At 61.3% G+C, this 18,581-nt stretch overlaps 2 protein-coding genes across 2 annotated transcripts; both read left to right on the top strand.

Annotated features, from left to right (window-relative positions):
- The first annotated feature begins 1,255 nt into the window (after positions 1 to 1,255).
- LCN6 (lipocalin 6) lies at positions 1,256 to 8,972 on the top strand. Its single transcript, XM_007194751.2, has 7 exons — positions 1,256 to 1,345; positions 1,525 to 1,664; positions 6,158 to 6,228; positions 6,746 to 6,856; positions 7,209 to 7,310; positions 7,619 to 7,644; positions 8,916 to 8,972. The coding sequence occupies exons 1-7, from the start codon at positions 1,256 to 1,258 to the stop codon at positions 8,970 to 8,972; spliced, it is 597 nt and encodes a 198-aa protein (XP_007194813.2).
- Positions 8,973 to 9,009: 37 nt separating this feature from the next.
- On the top strand, positions 9,010 to 12,509 carry LCN10 (lipocalin 10). Its single transcript, XM_007194752.2, has 6 exons — positions 9,010 to 9,120; positions 9,877 to 10,016; positions 10,365 to 10,435; positions 10,760 to 10,867; positions 11,823 to 11,921; positions 12,235 to 12,509. Exons 1-6 carry the CDS (start codon positions 9,010 to 9,012, stop codon positions 12,261 to 12,263), a joined length of 558 nt encoding a protein of 185 aa, XP_007194814.1. The 3' UTR covers positions 12,264 to 12,509.
- Positions 12,510 to 18,581: the final 6,072 nt, after the last annotated feature.

The raw sequence follows: 18,581 nt of genomic DNA, 5'->3' as shown, positions 1-18,581 counted from the left end.
TGTCCCCTGCATTGGCAGGCGGATTCTTAACCACTGTGCCACCAGGGAAGTCCTTGAAGGGTCTTATGTTTACAGGCGTTTTTTAACTCCTGCTACCCAGTGAGGAAAGGCACCCTTGCCCTTTCTAGCACTCCTCCCTCCCAGAAGTGACGCTTTTCTGAAGCTTCTTCCTGAGCCCGGTGCTGCCCTATGGTCCCGTCCTGGCAGATGCTCCGTGTCCATCGGAGTTTTGCAGTCAGAGTGGCTTTCCTCTCCTGGGAAGGCCCGGCAGGACAGATGGCTTCATCTGTCCTCACCTTCCAAACCCTGCCTGTCCTGTGTCCGCAGCACCCCTGGAAGCCAACCAGCAGAGGGGTCTGGGAGCTGTGGCGTGCAGGGTCCCCCACCCCAGCAAGGCATCTTCCCAGTTACTTCCGCCTGGGTTTCGGGGCCTCAGACAGATCCTGCCGAGCCCCCTGCCCTTCACTCCCAGGCAGGGTCTCCGATCACCCAGGGCGGGCAGCCCAGGCCCAGGGAGAGCTCCCATGCGGCCTTGGGGGCCTGGCCAGGGTCATGGTGAGTAGGGGCAGGAGGCAGCAGGGTGAGGCTGCCCAGAGAGTGGGCAGGTCCGGACGGGTGGGCGGCGGGCGGAAGGAACAGGGCATTCCGCTGGGTGTTGCCATGATGGGGCAGGAGCCCGCGCCCGCAGAGCAGGAGGGTGGCTGGGCAGGGAGGAGGTGGGAACTTTCCAAAAAACTGCGCGGGGACTTTTCGTACTTTTAAGGATGAAAACAAAAGATACGCAAAGCTGCAGCTTCTGGAGGGGCTGCTTGTTCTTGCCCCTCTCCTCAGACATGACCTTGGCCTGGGTTCAAGGGCAGGGTCCCTGGCCCGCCCAGACTGAGCCAGAGACTGTTGGCTCCCGGGAGGGGGTGGGGAGGGGATGGTGCCGCTGAGGGCTGAATGCTCCTTCTGGAACCTTCCAAGTGAGAGAAGCGGGGATGGCGCGAAGGTGTCTACGTAGGAGGGGCTTCGCACACGCTCCCCAAGGCCCACTGCCCACTCTCCGGCGCGTCTGGAGGATTAATTCCCCCGCCTCCCCCACCACCCGGTACTTTTGCCACCTTGCGAGAGGAGAGGCCAGGACGGTGCCCCGGCGGTCAGCGGCCGCCCACAGCAGTGCATTCAGGGCCATATAAACAGGCTTCCGGGGCTGGAGGGCTCCCTCACCCTTGGGCCCCCGCGCAGGTGTGCTGGTGTGCAGAGCTCTGCGAGGATGAGCGGTGTGCTGCTGGCCGCCCTTCTGGCTTTGGTCTTGGTGCCCAGGGCCCGGGCCGCGTGGCTGGGGAAGCTGGACCCTCGGCAGGTGACAGCCCTCTTGTGCCAGCACATGCCTTGGGGCCGCACAGCCTCTGGGCACCCCCAGTGCCAGCCCAGACCACGGGGGCTGTGGGTGGATGGGCTGACCTGCGTCAGGGCCCCCAGATCAAGAGGATGGGCCAGGGCTGGAGGGACAGGCCCCCTCACCCGCTCCTCCTCCGTCAGCTCCTGGGGTCCTGGTACATTCTCGCCGTGGCCTCTGGGGAGAAGGACTTTGTGGTGGAGAAGGCCACAAAGAACATCGAGGGGGTCGTGGTGACCCTCACGCCAGAGAACACCCTGAAGATGCTGTCCTCCCGGCACAGGTGCGTGGGGCTGGGGTCTGGACGGCGGGCCCCGCCCTCACCTCCCTCCGCGCTGGGCTCTGCTCTGAGCGCCACCCTCTGCCTGGCGTCTGGAGTCTGCATCCCTGGACTGCCGGCTGGGGCACCCCTGGGTGGGACTCACGCCTTCTCCACCGGGGCCGGGCACAGCTTCTGACCGCCCCGCCTGCTGTTCCAGGCCCTTGGTTAGCTTGGCAGGGTCTCTGGTCAGTGGGAGAGGCCTCTTCTTTGCTTAAGCCCTTCTGAGCTGCTACTTAAGGTGGGTCCGTGCATCTGTGGCTTCGAGCCCCTGGTTCTCTCGGAAAATGAATCCCCCAGAAGACGTGGTCACTGAGGTCATTTATCAGACAGGACTTGTGGTGTCAGGCTGAGCCTTGGCTGATTTGGGCCAGTGGAGCAGACCCCACGCACACCTTGGGGGAAAGGATGCTGGAAGGAGGGGTCGTGCTGCTGGGGGACCTTGCTGCCTGGGACACCTGGGGGGAGCCAGGCAGGGGGCGGGGGGCATGGCGTGCTGGGGGAGGTGTCGTTCTAGCGTCCCCACCTTTCACGTGGGGAAGGCCAGGCAGTCACCAGCTGGTGGTGCACCACGGGCATTTCCACCCTGTATCTGGAGCCATCGCGTGGCCTGAGAGGAGAACTCTCTCCCCTGCCCCCCGAGGCGCCCTCACGCCCTTCAGGAGATGGCGGGGCTGCCGTCCACCTTGGCCGGCCTGGCCGAGGACGAGCAAGGACAGAGGAGGTCTGTGCTGGGGTGGGGGCCCCTCTGTGTTGGGTGGACACGGGGTCACACGTGGCGTGGGTGGCAGCCCCAAAGCCACATGGCTCGGTGAGTCCTGATGAGGCTGGTGGGAAAACAATTCGAATATGGAAACTTGGCCTCTGGAGAGCCCTGGGCCCTGTGCAACAGCCGTGGACGGGGAGAGGACCACGGCGATCGCGGGGGAGGGGGGTCTCCGACACTCTTTCTGGCATCTGCTTGCAGTAGTGGCTGGTGAGTGGCCTTGCTCTGAGCCCTGTCAAGGTGCCTCTGCCTGAGGACCTCGGCCAGACCCTCTGCAGGACTCACACTCAGACCAGGGCTTACAGGACAGGCAAGCAGCCGTTTCATTTTGTCATTTAACGTGAACTTCATTTGCCAGATTTTGAACAGGAAACACATTTGCGTGTTTCAAAAAATCAGAGTGCCCTGGGAATTCCCTGGTGGTCCAGCGGTTGGCACTCGGCGCTTTCACTGCCGAGGGCATGGGTTCGATCCCTGGTTGGGGAACTCAGATTTTGTAAGCCACGTGGCACAGCCAAAAGAAAAATCAGAATCCCCAGGGGTGGAAAGCCGGGGTCCTTCCTCCCCCACCTTAGCCAGTGGCCCCCTCCCCACAGGTGGCCCACGGTTTTGATCTGCTGCAGCTCCTCAGGGACGTGCAGGCCCACGCGCGTCATTTAAACACGAGGGCCGAATGCCGTTCCGTGTCAGTCCCCGGGGTCTCTGCCCTCTTTTTTTTTTTTTTTTAATAAATTTATTTATTTCATTTATTTTATTTTTGGCTGCGTTGGGTCTTTGTTGCAGTACACGGGCTTCTTGTTGTGGTGTCTTCTCTTGCTGCAGAGCATGGGCTCTAGGCGCGTGGGCTTCAGTACTTGTGGTTTGCGGCCTCCGTCGTTGTGGCTCGCGGACTCTAGAGCGCAGGCTCAGTAGTTGTGGCGCACGGGCTCAGTAGTTGTGGCTCGCAGGCTTAGTTGCTCCGCGGCATGTGGGATCTTCCCGGATCAGGGCTCAAACCTGTGTCCCCTGCTTTGGCGGGCGGATTCTTAACCACTGCGCCACTGGGGAATCTGCCCTCTTTTGAAACATTTAAAATTTTATTCTCTTTTGTCTTTATTAAAGTTTTAAAAGACTGTGGTAAAATAAACATAACATAAAATTTACCATTTTAAGTGTACAGTTCAGGGGCATTAAGTCCATTCAGATCGTTGTGCAACCATCACCACATCCATCTCCAGGACTTTCTTTTCTTTTTTCTTTTTTTTTTAAAATTAATTAATTTATTTTTGGCTGCGCCAGGTCTTTGTTGCGGCACGTGGGACTCTTCTTTGAGGCATGTGGGCTTAGTTGCCCTGCAGCATGTGGGATCTTAGTTCCCCGACCAGGGATCGAACCCGCATCCCCTGCACTGGGAGGTAGATTCTTAACCAGTGCACCACCAGGGAAGTCCCTCCAGGAGCTTCTCATCTTCCTAAACTGAAGCTCTGTCCCTACTAAATACTCACTCCTCCTCCCCTCCCCCAGCCCCAGGCCCTACCACCTACTTCCTGTGGATTTGACTTTTCTAGGGCCTCACCTGGGGGAGTCCTACATTTGTCTTGCATCTGACTTATTTCATGAAACATAACGGACTCCAGGTTCATCCAGTTTGCAGCCTGTGTCGGAATTTCCTTCTTTTTTTTTTTTTTTTTTTCCTTCCTTCTTTTTTAAGGCTGAGAAATATTCCGTCGTATGGATGGACCACATCTTGTTCCCGTTCATCTGTCAGTGGACACTTGGGCTGCTTCCAGCTTTTGGCTATTGTGAATAACACGGCTGTGAACACGGGTGTGCAAATATCTCTTTGAGATCCTGCTTTCAACTCTTTTGGGGACACACCCAGGTGTGGGATTGTTGGGTCATATGGTGACTCTATGTGACATTTTTTGAGGAACTATTTTTTATAGCTGGGTAATACTCCACCGGGCTGTCTTCCAGGGCTCTGCTGATGGGCAGACAGTGGTCTCCAGTCTTTTGCAACTGGAAACACACTTTGGGGCGTGGACCCTGGTGAACTGGCCTCAGAGGGATAAACCCCTAGGAGCCGAAGTGTGTCTGTCCTTCTGGCGAGGTTGCTCCGTGTCACACGAGGCGGGTCCCCCGAGCTGGTTCCAGCACCGGGCGTCTGCGCCCTCCGTGCTGATAGGCGACAAACTGCCCCACGTTAGTTTCTGCTTCTTCCTCTGATCACGAGGGAGTGAGACGTCTCGGGACCTGTTCCTTCTGTGTTTCCTTCCCAACCCAACGTCTGTTCATATCTTTTGCATATTTTTCCCTCGGGTGGGTTATTATTGACTTGCAAGAACCCTTAAGCATTAGGGATTTTAGCCACTGTCTGCGATAAAGTTAGATGCAAATATATTTCCCAGTTTGTCATTTTTCTTATACCACCGAGGAGTTGTTGATAGGAAGGGCTCTTTTAGTTTGTGTGCAGGTGTAAACACCTGGCTTCTTTCAGGGCTTCTGGGTTTTGTGTTCAGAAGCCTTTCTGTCTCCCTGGAGCTGAGAGGGCCTCTGACCTCTGACCTGCTCGGGGCTGAGCCTGGGGATGTGCGAGCTGTGACCCTCGCTGGAGGGCCCAGTTGCCCAGCTCCACTCACCCAGTGGTCCCTCTTCCTCCACTGACTGAGATGCTACTTTGTCTCGCGCTAACCTCCTCTGCGTTTTGCTTTATTTTCGGGCTTTCTATTTCGTTCCTTTGATTTGTCTGTTTCTGTGCTAAAAGTCCCACTGTTTTCCTTCTCAGGGCCCCACAATACGCCTTGTCAGTTTACTGGCTTGTTTTTGCTGGTTACACTTCCTTTTAGGCTTTTCCTCGCTATTCCTGTGTCTTGCACGGAACTGGGCCGTGAGCTGGTCTTGCTGCACTTACAGAAGTGGGTCTGCTCATTCTACGGACTGGCGGCTTAGGGGATTTGGCCCCTTTTGGTGTTGAGTCTCTTTATCCAAAACTGCAGACCTGGGGCTTCCCTGGTGGCACAGTAGTTAAGAATCCGCCTGCCAATGCAGGGGACACGGGTTCGAGTCCTGGTCCAGGAAGAGCCCACATGCCGCGGAGCAACTAAGCCCGTGAGCCACAACTACTGAGCCTGCGCTCTAGAGCCCGCGAGCCACAACCACGGAGCCCGTGTGCCACAACTACTGAAGCCCACACGCCTAGAGCCCGTGCTCCGCAACAAGAGAAGCCACCTCAATGAGAAGCCCGTGCACCGCAACGAAGAGTAGCCCCCACTTGACGCAAATAGAGAAAGCCCGCACGCAGCAATGATAGACCCAACGCAGCCAAAAATTTAAAAAATAAATTAATTAATTAACAACAACAACAACAACAACAAAACGAAACAAAACTGCAGACCCCCTGTTTGTCTCATGCTCCTTTTGTGCCCTCAGCAGCAATACAAAACTTCTAAGTTTTCTCCGTGCGGATCTGGCAGAGCAGGTCTCTGGGGAGGTGACGGAGCAGATTCACATTCTGCAGGTCCCAAGCCGGCCCGTTTCCCTGAGGGGTTCGCTTTGGTCAAGAGCAGGGTTTCTGGGTAACTTGGGCCACCGAGGGGGAGGCAGAATCCCCTCTGCAGCCACGCTGGCCCCTGGCCGGGTCTGGGTGGCCAAACCTGTCTTCTCTTGCCCTGCATACAGACCCTGGGTGATGACAGACCCTTTTCTTTTCCAGGCTGGAGAGATGCCACCTGCATGCTGTGGAACTGGTGAAACAAGATTCCAGATGGGTGTTCGGGAATCCCTGTAAGGATGACGGCCACGGTGGTCCTTCCGGGCAGTGTGGGCGGCTCCACTTCCCTGACCGTCCTCGGGGCCGGGTTCTGGCCCTGGCAGCCCTGGGCCCCCTGCCCCTGCAGGCAGGGTCAGCACGCAGGAAGGGAAGGGGAGGGGGCAACTGCACCCCAGGCTTCAGTGGCGTTCTCCCCCGGGAAGTGAAAGGTCCTCATTTTGTCAGAGGTTTGGTGCCAGTCCTGAGGACAGAGGACTCGACTGTGTCAGGCAGGCTCAGCTGGGACCCCAGGCCTCCCACTGTAGTGCGCGGGGGTGGGGCGGCTGGCACTCTTGCCCCGTGGGGACAGGATCGTGGGAGGGCGCCCCAGGAGGAGCTGGGACTCGCCTGCTGTCCATCAGCCACGGCAAGCCTCTGTGTGCCGGAGCCGGGTGGGGGTCAGGGACCGGGGGGACAGAGCTGGGCGGCTCTCGGCCTGCTGGGGGGCCCCCCACGAGGTCTGACCCCACCCCGGCGGCACCTGTCTCCTAGCCCTGGGTGTGCTGGAGTACCGGGTGCTGGGCACCAACTTCAGGGACTACGCCATAGTGCTCACGCAGCTGGAGCTCCAGGACGAGGCCTTCAGCACCGTGGAGCTGTACAGTGAGTGCGGCCGCGGGCGTGGTGGCCTCCCTGCCGGGCTGGGCCTCTGTCCTCCCAGGGTCCCGGCCTTGAAAGAGCCCAGCGGGCTGGCGGCCGCTCTGCTCCTCACTCATCCCTGCATGAAATCCCCACCGGGGCCCCGAGCCTTCCTTCCCTGTCGCCCCCTCCCCGCACTTGTCCTCCGTGGGAGACGTGACCCTGCCTGGAGGGAGGGACGGGGTGGGAGCTGCACGTGGTAAAGGGCCTTGGGGTCAGAAGAGCGCAGGGTCCCAGGCGTCTGTCTGATTCCTGCTGCGGACCCCCTGCCCGCCCCCGTCCCCCAGCCCGGCTCTCGGGGGCACCTCCCCTGCAGGCCGGACGGAGCTGGCCAGCCAGGAGGCCATGGGCCTCTTCACCAAGTGGAGCAGGAGCCTGGGCTTCCGGTCCCAGCAGCAGGCCAAGCTGCAGAAGGACCGTGAGTGTCGCCATGCCTGACGCCACCGTGCGCTGAGGGGCACGGACCGGGGGGCCATTGGCTGGCTTCCGCTGCGCTGGGGGACCCTCCAGGCCTCAGGGAGTCAGGCAGGGCTCGGGGGTCTTCAAGGAGTCACCTAGTCCCCGCCCAAAGTCAGACCTGTGGGGACGGCCCCCGTCTGGGGGGTGGGGGGCTGAGTGCAGGGCCCGGCAGGGCCCCGGGTGCTCTGCGGCCACAGTCTGTCCCAGGCGCCCGGCTGGGCAGGGAGCCCTGCCCCGTCCTCACCGCCGTCTCGCTTTCTCCCCCAGTCACCTGTGCACACAAGGTCTTCCAGGTAAGCGGCCTTCCCGAGCCAGCGTCCCTGAGCTCCTGTGTGGTGGGAGGAGTCTGGGGGCCCTGGGGGCCCCTCCATCCCAGTGGCTCTACCGCGGCCGTGCAGGGCTGGGGGCTTGGGGGAGCTGCTGCCTCTCCGGGCGAGTCCGGGGTCCCCCAATGTTCCTCTTGGTTTCCAGTGAACGCTGTAGCCCCCAGGGGACCGGAGGAGGCTGGCCAGACGCCACCCTCCCTGCTCAGCCTCCCGGGTGCTGGGCTTTGGGCCGGCTGCTCCCAGGGGCTCTCGATGCAGATTCAAATAAAGCGGTTCCACAGACCTGTGCCATGCCTCTCGCCCGTGTCCAAGCCGGGCCCTGGGCTGAGAGCAGACAGAAGAGCCGACAGCGAGCTGCCTCCTCGGGGCCGGGCGGCTGCAGGGAGAGGAGGATGGGCGGCGTGGGCTTGTCAAGGGCTGAGCACAGAGCACAGAGCCAGCCTGGGGACGAGAGTGCAGGCCTGCCGCCCCGTCCCTCCCCAGGGTCCCTCTGGCCCGGAGGTGGGAGCTGGGCTGGAGGCAGCTGCTCCTCCCGCAGGGCTCACGACGGCCCCGGGCAGGCAGGAGGCTGGTCCGCTCAATTTGGAGGAAGACCCTGTGATCTGGATGAAGTGTGGGCAGGGCGCTGGGCTGGGATGCCCAGGGTGTGAAAGATTGGCTTTTCCTGGCTGGAGCTCTCGGATGGGGGGGCGGGGGAGCAGGGACCCCAGAGGGCTCGAGCCTGTCGGTCCTCCTGTGTCCTGGAGTCCTGGCAGAGCACAAGCCGTCAGGGGAGGTGGGCTGGGAGCAGGGTGGGGACTGCCTCTCACTTGAGGTGAGGTCAGGTGCACACAGGCTGCCACGCTCTTCACACACACGCACGTGCACATAGGCAAGCACGTCAGTACCTGCTAAGGGCATCGAGAAGGCAGCCCCCGCGTCAGCGCCAGCACCATCTGAGCCCCGTCTTCACGTCCTTCACTTTCGTCCCTGTGAAGTGACTCAATGACACGTCCCGACCTTTGCCTCTGTCCCCTGGGGGCTAGGACAGGAGGCCCAGGAGCCTCCCTGCCAGGTGCAATGGCTCCAGGGGACGTGTGGTGACCGGAGGCCCAGGAGGTGACCTCGGGAACATCATGGTCTCCGTCTTTGGGGCATCCCGGGACAGCAGCTGTGCCGCTCCGAGGGCCGAGGGTAGGGCTGGCCCTCCGTGCGGGGAGGGAGGGCCCCAAGCTCCCTCCCCGCCATTGGCCCGCCAGCTCGCGGCTGCAGGCTGGCCGGACACCCACGCAGGGCTGGTGGCCTGGGACATTTAAGCGTGGCGTCCGGCGGGCGGCTGGGGGGAGGGCCAGGATGGGGCCAGGCTGGCTGTTGCCCGTGCTGGTCCTGGTGCTGGAGCTGCCTGGGGGGTCCCTGGCGCAGAAGCAGCTCCCCAGGGAGTCTCAAAACCTCAACTGGGTCAAGGTGAGTCTCGTGCCCCCAGCCCACTGGCCGGGCGCCGGGGCCAGGGTGGGCAGGGGCAGCAGGAAGAGGGGTCCCTGGAAATCTTTGCAGAGCCACCGGAATCCGCTGGACGGGCTTTCGGGGGGCTCTGGCACAGGCTTCTGTTGGCCCCGTGGGGCAGCCGATGGCTTCTTTTGGGGACAGGCTGGGGCTTCAAAACTCAGCTGACGGCCGTGGGCCACAAGCCAGGAGCCCCGAGGAGGGGCCGTAGCAAAGGCCCCCAGACAGGCGCGGCCTGAGGTGGCCCGGAGGTGCCAGGTGGGCAGAGCGGAGGCAGCACGAGCAGGACACGTCCTGGAATAATGAGGCCGCTGGCCGGGTGGAAGGTTCCTGTGGGGGCGGCCATGGGCACAGGCTGAGCAGACTGGGGGGGCGTCTGGGAGGGGCTTTGCTGCAGGGAGAGCAGTGGGACGGGGTGCAGGGGCCAGCTGGGAGGGAAGGGGCCCCCACGAGGCCCACGTGGGCAGGAAGCTCTGACACCCGGTGCCCAGGGCCCTGCCTGGTGCTGCCTCGGACCCTAGAGCAGCCGGACATCCGCATCCTCAGCCTGGGGTGGCAGCGAGGGCCCGAAGGCAGGGGCCGTGCCAGCCTGTGGGTGCTGGACGTGCCCTGGGCCTCAGGCTAGGGTCACCTGTCCTGTGGGGTCTCTGGGACCTGGGGTGGGGGCCGAACCCGTGTGGCAGCCCAGACCCCGTGCCCCCAGCACCCTCTCCGCAGTTTTCAGGGTTCTGGTACATCCTTGCCATCGCCTCTGACACCCAGGGGTTGTTGCCGAGCAGAGACAAGAGGAAGCTGGGGGCGTCTGTAGTGAAGGTTCACAAAATGGGCCAGCTGAAGGTGGTCCTCGTCTTTAACCGGTGAGTGGACCAGGGCAGGGGTCCCAGCACATCCTTTGCAAACCCCTGAGCCCAGGGAGGGGAAAGGGAGCCGGGGGGTGGGGGCGGAGACCAGGCCCGTGGGTCAGTCTGGAAATCCCACAAGGACTGTCCCCGAAACCCCAATACCCATCACTCTCTGCCCCTAAAACTCAAACGGCTGCTTTTGGGAGAGGCTCCCACAGTCCACCAGGGGCTCAGCGGGCAGAGGGTGTTTGGAGTAATTCCCCTGAGCTGTGGGACCGGCCCGGGTCCACGCTGGAAAGTCCCAGGGCAGCAGAGCCCAGAAGGGGCTCCCTGGCCCCGAGCTCACAGCCCACCTCCCCCCAGGTCACAGGGGTGCCAGGCACACTCGCTGATCCTGCGGAAAGACAGGAAGAGGGCTGTGTTCAGGAACACCTGTGCGTAACCGCTGGGCCCTCGGGAGAGCAGGGGGAGGGGTGGCCAGGGCTTCCTAGCCACCGGGACGCAGGGTTGGGCTACCGACCGCACTGGCCCCAGCTGTCCTCCCCCGAGAACATGGGCCGGTGGGGATGAACGCCCAGGACACGCAGTCAGGCCACCGTGGCCCAGAGCCGACGTGGCAGGCGTGTGCCCGGGGGCCTGGGTGGAGGGGACTCTGCGGCCCTTCCAGACGCCCCCGCCGTGCAGGCGGACGGGGTCAGGGGGTCGGGGCCCACCGTCCAGGCGCGAGCAGGCGACTCCGTGCTTCTCTTCCCGTCCAGTGAAGGGGGTGGCGGGCTTCCACGTGCTGACCACTGACTACAGCGACAGCGTGGTCTACCTGCGCCTGCGCCGGGCGGGCCAGACCACCAACACCCTGCTGCTCCTCAGTGAGTCCAGCGGCCTGGCGTGCGGGGCAGAGGGTGGGGGCCGGGCGGGCGCGTGACGGACACCCAGACCAGCGGCCACACGACGGGCACTCACCCCTCAGCCCAGGGTGCCAGCCTGTGGGGTCTGGTGGTTTGCAGACGGCCGCCTTCTCGCTGTGTCCTCGCACAGGGGTTGAGGCGGTGCTCTGGTCTCGTCCTCGTCTCGTAAGGGCACCACTTCCATCATGAGGGCCCCACGCTCACGACCTCAGCTACCCCGATCACCTCCCAAGGCCTCCTATGACCACCCCGTTGGGGACTCAACACGTGAATTTGGGGGACACACACACGTAGCCCACAGTGGTCGGTCATGGCCCGTGGGGTGCGGCCTGGCAGGAGGGGAGAAGTGGGGAGGTAGGGCTGGCCGACGATGTGAGCGGAGGGAGGGAGGGAGGGTGGGCAGAGCGCGGGACCCTTTGCGTGGAGACCACGCGGGAGGGTCTGGGAAGTACCCCCAGGGGCAAGTTGGGAGGCCATTGCAGAGGGGGGTCAGAAAGCCAGAGGCCGGGAGGGGGCGGGATGTCCGTGTGGATGCAGAGGCCCCTAGGCTGACAGCAGGATTTGGGGGCAGGAGGTGAACCAGGAAGAGGTTCTGTCCCGGGTTGGGTGGGTGGTACACAGAGGGCGGGAGGGGGTCCTGGGGCGTTTCCGTCGGGGTGGGCCCGTCCAGGGATGCAGCGAGAGGGGCAGCGGCCAGACTGGCCAGAAGGAACTAGAGGGCCCTGCGTGGTGACCCCACCTCCCAAGGCTCTCTGGGGACCCGCCCTGGCCGACGCTTCCTGTCACCCACAAGTAGCCGCCTGCCCCTGAGCACACGCACCTTGCTTGTCTGTCCCGAAGCCTGGGGGCGTTCCCGTGCTGGGGGGCAGGTGCAACCTCACACGGCTGATGCCACGACTCTGCTTCCCCACCGCAGGCAGACAGAGCACGGCCAGCTTCCTGAGTATGAGAAAGTTCATAGACGTGTGTGAGGCTTTGGAGCTCACCCGCAGTGTGACAGTTCTCCCAAAAGATGGTAAAGTGCGGCCGCAAGCGCTCGGGCTCGGGCAGCACCACTCCCGGCCCCATGCCCGTCCCGCTGGGGCGCTGACTCCCGTGGGGGACAGAGAGGTGGAGCGGTGACAAGGGCACTTGTTAAAGATCTGAAGCCACCTTGAAGGCACGGCCACATGTGCGAGCCCGCGGCACCCAGAGCACAAATGCTGCCTTGGCCAGGTCTCTGCTGTGTGGCTGGGGGCCGGGGCTGCACGGCTTTGCCCTCTGCGGTGCCCGAGGCCCCCGGGAGAGCCAGCCCTCCACCCCCTCACTGCCTCTTTCCTCTCCCGCAGCTTCCTGTGCACACACCATCCTGCCATGAGAGAGAGCTGCCACCCACCTGGTCTTCCCTTTGAGGCTCGACTTGTGGTCCACCTAGACCGCAGGAGTGTTGTTCCAAATTGCAGGCCTTCACATCCAACTGGTTGTTGAGAGGGGTTTGGGGACCCCAGGCCTCTGATGGTGTGGAACCCGGGGCCCGTGGCTGTAGCCCAGCAGGGTCCTTTACGATCACTGAGGGATGGGGTGAGGGGCACATGCTGACCGGGCGGGGGATGCGAAGCCAGGCCCCTTCAGCCTGTGTCCTCTGGATTACGTGGCAAAAAAGATGCGGCTGGGCCTTTTCTGCTGCAAAATAGACCACAGGTCCCGTGTAATGTGTCACGTGCTTTCTCTGCAGTGAGTCTCTGCCACTGTCCTCTGCGTCCCGTGACACCCTACACTGTCTCAGGAAGCCGTGCGCTTATACACACCACATGCATGTCGCGGGCATCGTGCTGGCTGCTGGGGAGAGAGCAGTGGGCCCACGGGCAGCCATGGTTCTCTCTTTAGGAGAGGCGGACGCGGACTCAGGCACCCAAGCACACAGTCACAGACCCTCAGGAATACGTCCAGAGGTGCCAAGCGCACCACGGCGGGCCTGGCTCATTCCAGGTCGGGAGGAGGGGTCAGGGAGGGCTTCTTGGAGGAAGTGACGTTTGAGCTGAGAAATGAAAGACGGTGCTGGTTGAGAAAGTTATGGTGAGGCTGGGAGGGAGCAGGCCCTCCCTGGAAGAGGAAACAGTCTGAAAAAGCCCAGAGTGGTGGAGATGGAGGGGAGGGCGTGGGTGCAGGGCTGGGGCCAAGCTTGGAGCAGCTCCGGGATGCCCAGATGCAGGTGTCCTGAGGGAGTGGGAGTCTAGAGCAGAGGTCAAGGTGGGAGACAGATATTTTGGAGTGACTGATATTTATTTGGTGACAGAGGTTGCACATGGATGAGATCACCTAAGGAGAAAACAACAGGATTGAATCAGTCAGCTCCTGCTGCTTAACAAACAACCACACAAATGTATTTTTATTTTTATTTTTATTTTTTTGGCCACGCCACATGGCTTGTGGACTCTTAGTTCCCCAACCAGGGATTGAACCCGGGATTCACCTGGGCAGTGAAAGTGCCACGTCCTAACCACTGGACCACCAGGGAATTCCCCCCTACAAATGCATTTAGCTTCCCTGCCTGGGGCTCAGCTTGGGATTGGCTGATGTAGGCTGGGCTCAGCTGTGGAGCTCCGCTGCATTTGTTCTGGCAGTTTTGGGTCGGCGGGAGGTGGGTTGATTTGGGCCGGCTCCGCTCCCCTTGTGCTTCAGCTGTGGCGCTTGTCTCGTGGCCGTGACGAAGGCACACAGGCCGGGAAGGAACATGGGCTCTTTGAAGGCTCAGAACGGGCACAGCGTCACTTTGCCTCATCCTCTGAGTCGCTGTCTGGTCCTCGCTTCGGCCACAACAGCTCACGTCAGGGGTCTTCATCCCACCTTGCGTCTCAGGTCCCCCGAGTCTCCTGTAACCGGGGCGCTGGAACGTGGACCCCTGTGGTCTGCGTCCTGCAGGGGCGCCGCTACATCACACACCTTCCAGCTAAACGAGAAGTGGCCCCAGCCCGGGGGTCAGCATCCCCAGTGGACCAAGAGCGGATGGCGGCCCGGGAGCTCCCGTCCAGGAAGGAGGAGGGGCGGCCCCCTCTGGGGGCAGGTGTCCCTGAAGCACTGGCTCTGCGGCTCCGGTGTGTTGTCCTCTTGGCTCTGTCCTCTGAGACGCTTCCGTTTCACGTGTTCACTTGCTCCGGCCACGTCTGAAGGAGGCATCGGGACACACGCCGTGTGTGCAAGGAGCTCAGCCTGTCTCCTGCCTGGAGAAGTCGCCCCGCGGCAGCCGCACCCCCATCTCAGCCACGCGGGGCTTCCGACACTTGGAGGGTTTTCTATACATTTGACTCCAATGTACTCCAGGTGCCCAGGGCCACACCCAGGGTCCCTTAGGAAATGTGCCTCTTTCTCCAGGTTTGATGTTTAGAATTTGGGGGCCCTCAGCCTCGAGCATCCTAGAGGCCCTTGTGTGCACCTCGAGGACCTCCCTGGCGCCTTAATCCTTCCAGAGGTCCAACAAAAACATCGCACCCCAATCTTTTTTTTTTTTTTTTTTTTTTTTTTTTAAATTTTATTTATTTATTTATTTATTTATGGCTGTGTTGGGTCTTCGTTTCTGTGCGAGGGCTCTCTCTAGTTGCGGCAAATGGGGGCCACTCTTCATCGCTGTGCGCGGGCCTCTCATTATCGCAGCCTTTCTTGTTGTGGAGCGCAGGCTCAGTAATTGTGGCTCACGGGCGTAGTTGCTCCGCGGCATGTGGGATCTTCCCAGACCAGGGCTCGAACCCGTGTCCCCTGCATTGGCAGGCAGATTCTCAACCACTGCGCCACCAGGGAAGCCCCGCACCCCAATCTTGATTTGGTCTGTACCCTGAGGACGTGTCTCACTGTGGCGCCGGGACTGAGTTTTGTTGCCTGTCTGCACTTTAACAGCCATGTCCTAGATTTGATCCCTGGCCAACCTCAACCCTCCCATGGGGTTTACTCTGAGATAAGAGTCCCTCAGATCCTGGAGGACCCCTGCCCACCCTTCCCATGCGGAGCCCATCCCTCTGGGCCTCCCCACAAGGGCACAGGTGCACACACACACACACACACACACACACTCACACACGGACTGCCCTGCTGGGGGTCAGAGGGGAGTGCATATGGGGAAGGTGAGAGGGGTGAGAAGGAGGTTGGAGGCAGCTCTTCCACGGGGCAGGGATAATGACCCTCTAGCAACATGCCTGGTTCCATAGCACGGGGAGGGGAGAGATGCCAGGCTGATGGCAGTGGGTCCCCAGGATGCCCAGGGGGCTTCCCGGCTTGGGCCACCCCTAGAGCTGCCTGGAGAAGACAGGGTCTGGGCCCTGTGTCCACTACTCTGGGCACCGGGCACTAGGATGAGACCCCCTCCCTACTGTGGAGGGGCTACAGGAGAGGAGGCCTCAGCTTACTTCTCTGTAAAGTGGGTGCACAGACGGGGTGATCCCTAAGGTCCCATAAGCTTGCAGAGGAGTCTGCTGGCCTTGGTTCTCCATCCCTGACCCACTGTGCTCTGAGTCCTTGGAAAGTGCTTTCTACCCCCTGAGGCCCTTCTGAGCAGGGGACAGCCTGGGGACTTGGGGGACTGGGGACGTGGGGTGCAGAAGGTGGCAGAGACTGGACCACTCATCGGGGACCAGGGGCAAGACCCTCCTTGTTGGCGCCTGGGGGTCCTCATTTGGAAGCGGGTGGAGTCACTGCCCTGGTTGGGATGAGGAGGCCTCCGGAGTGAACTGGACACCAGGACAGTGGAGGGAACGAGGGGAGCAAGAGAGGCTCTGAGGTCCCTCTCGTCCCCCAGGAGCCGGCAGGTCCTGCTCCTTTGCCCCCTCGGCCCCGGTGGAACCACTGCCTTGAGGACCCCCAACAAGTTCTGTGGTTAGTTTTCTGGTCTCCTGCCTGGGGATGCAGTTCCAGGGCTGACCACCAGGGGGCAGGCTGTGCACACTCTACTGGATGGAGCAACTGGAGCAGGGAAGGGACACCCGGGGTCATTCTGGGCGTCCCCCTGCCGCGGATCCAACATGCACCTTTTATTATTAGCCTCCAGGCCCACACACAGTGGGAGCTGCTCAGAGGCGGGAGGGGGCTCTGAGACCCCCTATAGATCATTCAGCTACTGTCCCCCTGCACTCACCCTGAGCAGGGGCTGTGTTAGGCCCGGGGGCGGTGCTGACATGACAGATGGTCCCTGCCCTGCAGGAGCTCACAGCCTGGAGGGGCAGATGGACAAGAGCAGGAAAGCAAATCCAAGTGCTCTAGGGAAATGAGTCAGGGCCCCGGAGGAAGGGCCGGGAGCCCCTGGGGGTCTAAAAGGCCTCCACGGTGACACTGATGCCAGGACCAGAAAGACAAGAGCAGCCAGCCCTGCACACTCTGTGAGCGGTGAGCTGGGGGGGAGCTCAAAGGTGCAGAGACTCGGAGGCAGAAGAGAATTTGGCCGGAGAGCACGTGAGACAGGAGCCAGTGTGGCTGGAGAGAGCGGGGAGGAGCGGAGGTGGGGGGATGGGGGGGCAGGGCCAGGCCCAGGGCTGGAAGGACGTCCTGGTGTCTGTGCCACGCGACAGCATCCCCTAACTTAGCGCTTACAAGGACAAACACTGCCCCTCTCAGTGTCTGTGACCAGGAGGCAGGCTCAGCTCAGCTGGGAGCCTCTGCCCCGCGGTCCCCCAGGAGGCTGGGCTGTGGTCTCAGCTGAGGCTCAGTCAGGGTGGGGTCTGTCTCTGAGATCATTCTCGGGTTATTGGCGGGATTCAGTTTGGACGGGGGTCGGGTCTTTCCTGTCTGTGGGCCAGGACCCAGTGTCGGTTCTTTGCACTGGAGCCTCTTAGGGCAGCTCGTTAATACCTGATCTTGCTTCTCTAGAACATTGGACCAGAGACAGGGAGACAGAGACAGGGAAAGAGAATGAACACAGGAGGGAGGGAACCAGGCAGAAAGTCACAGACTTTTCATAAACCAGTCTTGGAAACAACCGCCCATCCCTTTTGCCCAATTCTATTCGTTTGAACCCAGTCCCAAAGCCCATCCACCCTCAGGGGAGGGACGACACAGGCATGTGTGGCAGAGGCAGGGAGGCTGGGAGCCGTCGTGGGGCGGCCCACCCACAGGCCGAGGTGAGACAGGACGGGAGGACCTGGAGGGTTGTCTGTTATCTAGCACTCATCTATGGAGTAAAGTACATTATTTCATTTTTATTTTTTAAAGGTTTTTACTCCAAGGACAATAAATGTAAAATAATGAATTCTAAAGGATTTAAGAATTAAGTAAAGAACAAAGTCCTCCCACTCTAGCAGGTGGTGCCCCATTTCCCGCCCTCCCCCTCTGCGTGTGCCTGTGCCTTTGCGGGAATCGGGCAGGGAGGATTCTGGGGCATGTGCTCTTCCAGAACCCGGTTTCCCCTGGTGGACACTGGTCAGTCCATCCTCTTCCTCTTTTGCATTTTCTGGGGCCCTGAATCAGAATTTCCGAAGAGCCCCTACTGTGGATGTTGGGTCCATTTCCTATTTTTCTCCCCCATCACTGTGCTGAAGGGAACATCTGCATCCATACATCTTCATTTGTTTAGAACAGATCCCTGGAAGTGGAGAGACTCGGTCTAATGCAAACATGATTTTAACGTTGGTCACAGTTTCCAACATCTGAGATCTCCTTGACCACTCTGAGCCTTGTTTGGGAAAGCAGGGGTCCACACTCTGGGGCTGAGACCCCCGGAAGGGCAGCAGAGGCGGGGCTGTGTGGGGGGTGGGCGTGAGCGTATGAGACAAGGTTTGTGCTGGACCCACAGGGAGCAGTCCCCAGAGGCTGAGGTTGGGCTGGGAGCAAAGATGGTTGCGCCCTACGTCCCCAGCTTCCAGAGCTCCAGCTCCGACCGGTGACCCTGCCTGGGCCTGGGGTGGGGGGGACTGTGGGCGTTGAGCTGGGGTGCGGCAGAGCCGGGTGACCTCCCCCGCCCCCAGGAGCTGTTCAAGAAGGTGGTGCCCTACCACTGCCTGGGCTCCATCTGGTCCCAGCGGGACAAGAGGGGCAAGGAGCACCTGGCTCCCACCGTCCGCGCCACCGTCGCCCAGTTCAACAGCGTGGCCAACTGCGTCATCACCACCTGCCTCGGGGACCGGAGCGTGACGGCCCGCGCCAGGGCCAGGGTGGTGGAGCACTCGATCCGGGGGTGGCCGAGGGATGCTGTGAGAGGGGCAGGGGAAATCCCTCCCCGGTTTTGGAAACTTCTTGGAGAACTGGGTCTCTGGCTTGCCAGCTGGTCCCTCTGGCTGGGACTTAGCTTCCTCCAGGCTGTTGGGTGGGTGGGTGGGAGGGGACGGGTCCTTCCTTCCCCAAACCAGCTAAGCCTGTGCCCGCAAAACCACACCCCATGCTCCTTCTGTCTGCACTGGGCTTCAAGGGGAGGGCACCCCCCCTGCCCAGGGACAGGGTGCTGCTGGGAATGCTCTTGGCTAAGGGGCCAAAGAGGCTGCCCAGAGGGGCAGGTCTGGGGTTCCCCACTCTGCTCCGAGGACAGGTGCTGCTAACCACAGAGAATCCTGTAGGATTGTTGCCTCGTTGGCAACACCTTACACTGGGGTGTAGCCCAAGTCAGCAATAACTTGTTGGCGTGTGAGAAATCTCAGGGGACTAATGAATTCATGGCGGGTCCTTCCTGACCCCACCTCAGAGGTCTCCCTGTCAAAGGGGGGAAAGTGTCGCTCCCCAGCGC

Source organism: Balaenoptera acutorostrata, chromosome 6 (genome assembly GCF_949987535.1).
Source record: "Balaenoptera acutorostrata chromosome 6, mBalAcu1.1, whole genome shotgun sequence".
Taxonomy (NCBI): domain Eukaryota; kingdom Metazoa; phylum Chordata; class Mammalia; order Artiodactyla; family Balaenopteridae; genus Balaenoptera; species Balaenoptera acutorostrata.
The sequence above is the reverse complement of the archived record's forward strand: the minus strand, read 5'-3'. Positions and strand labels throughout refer to the sequence as shown.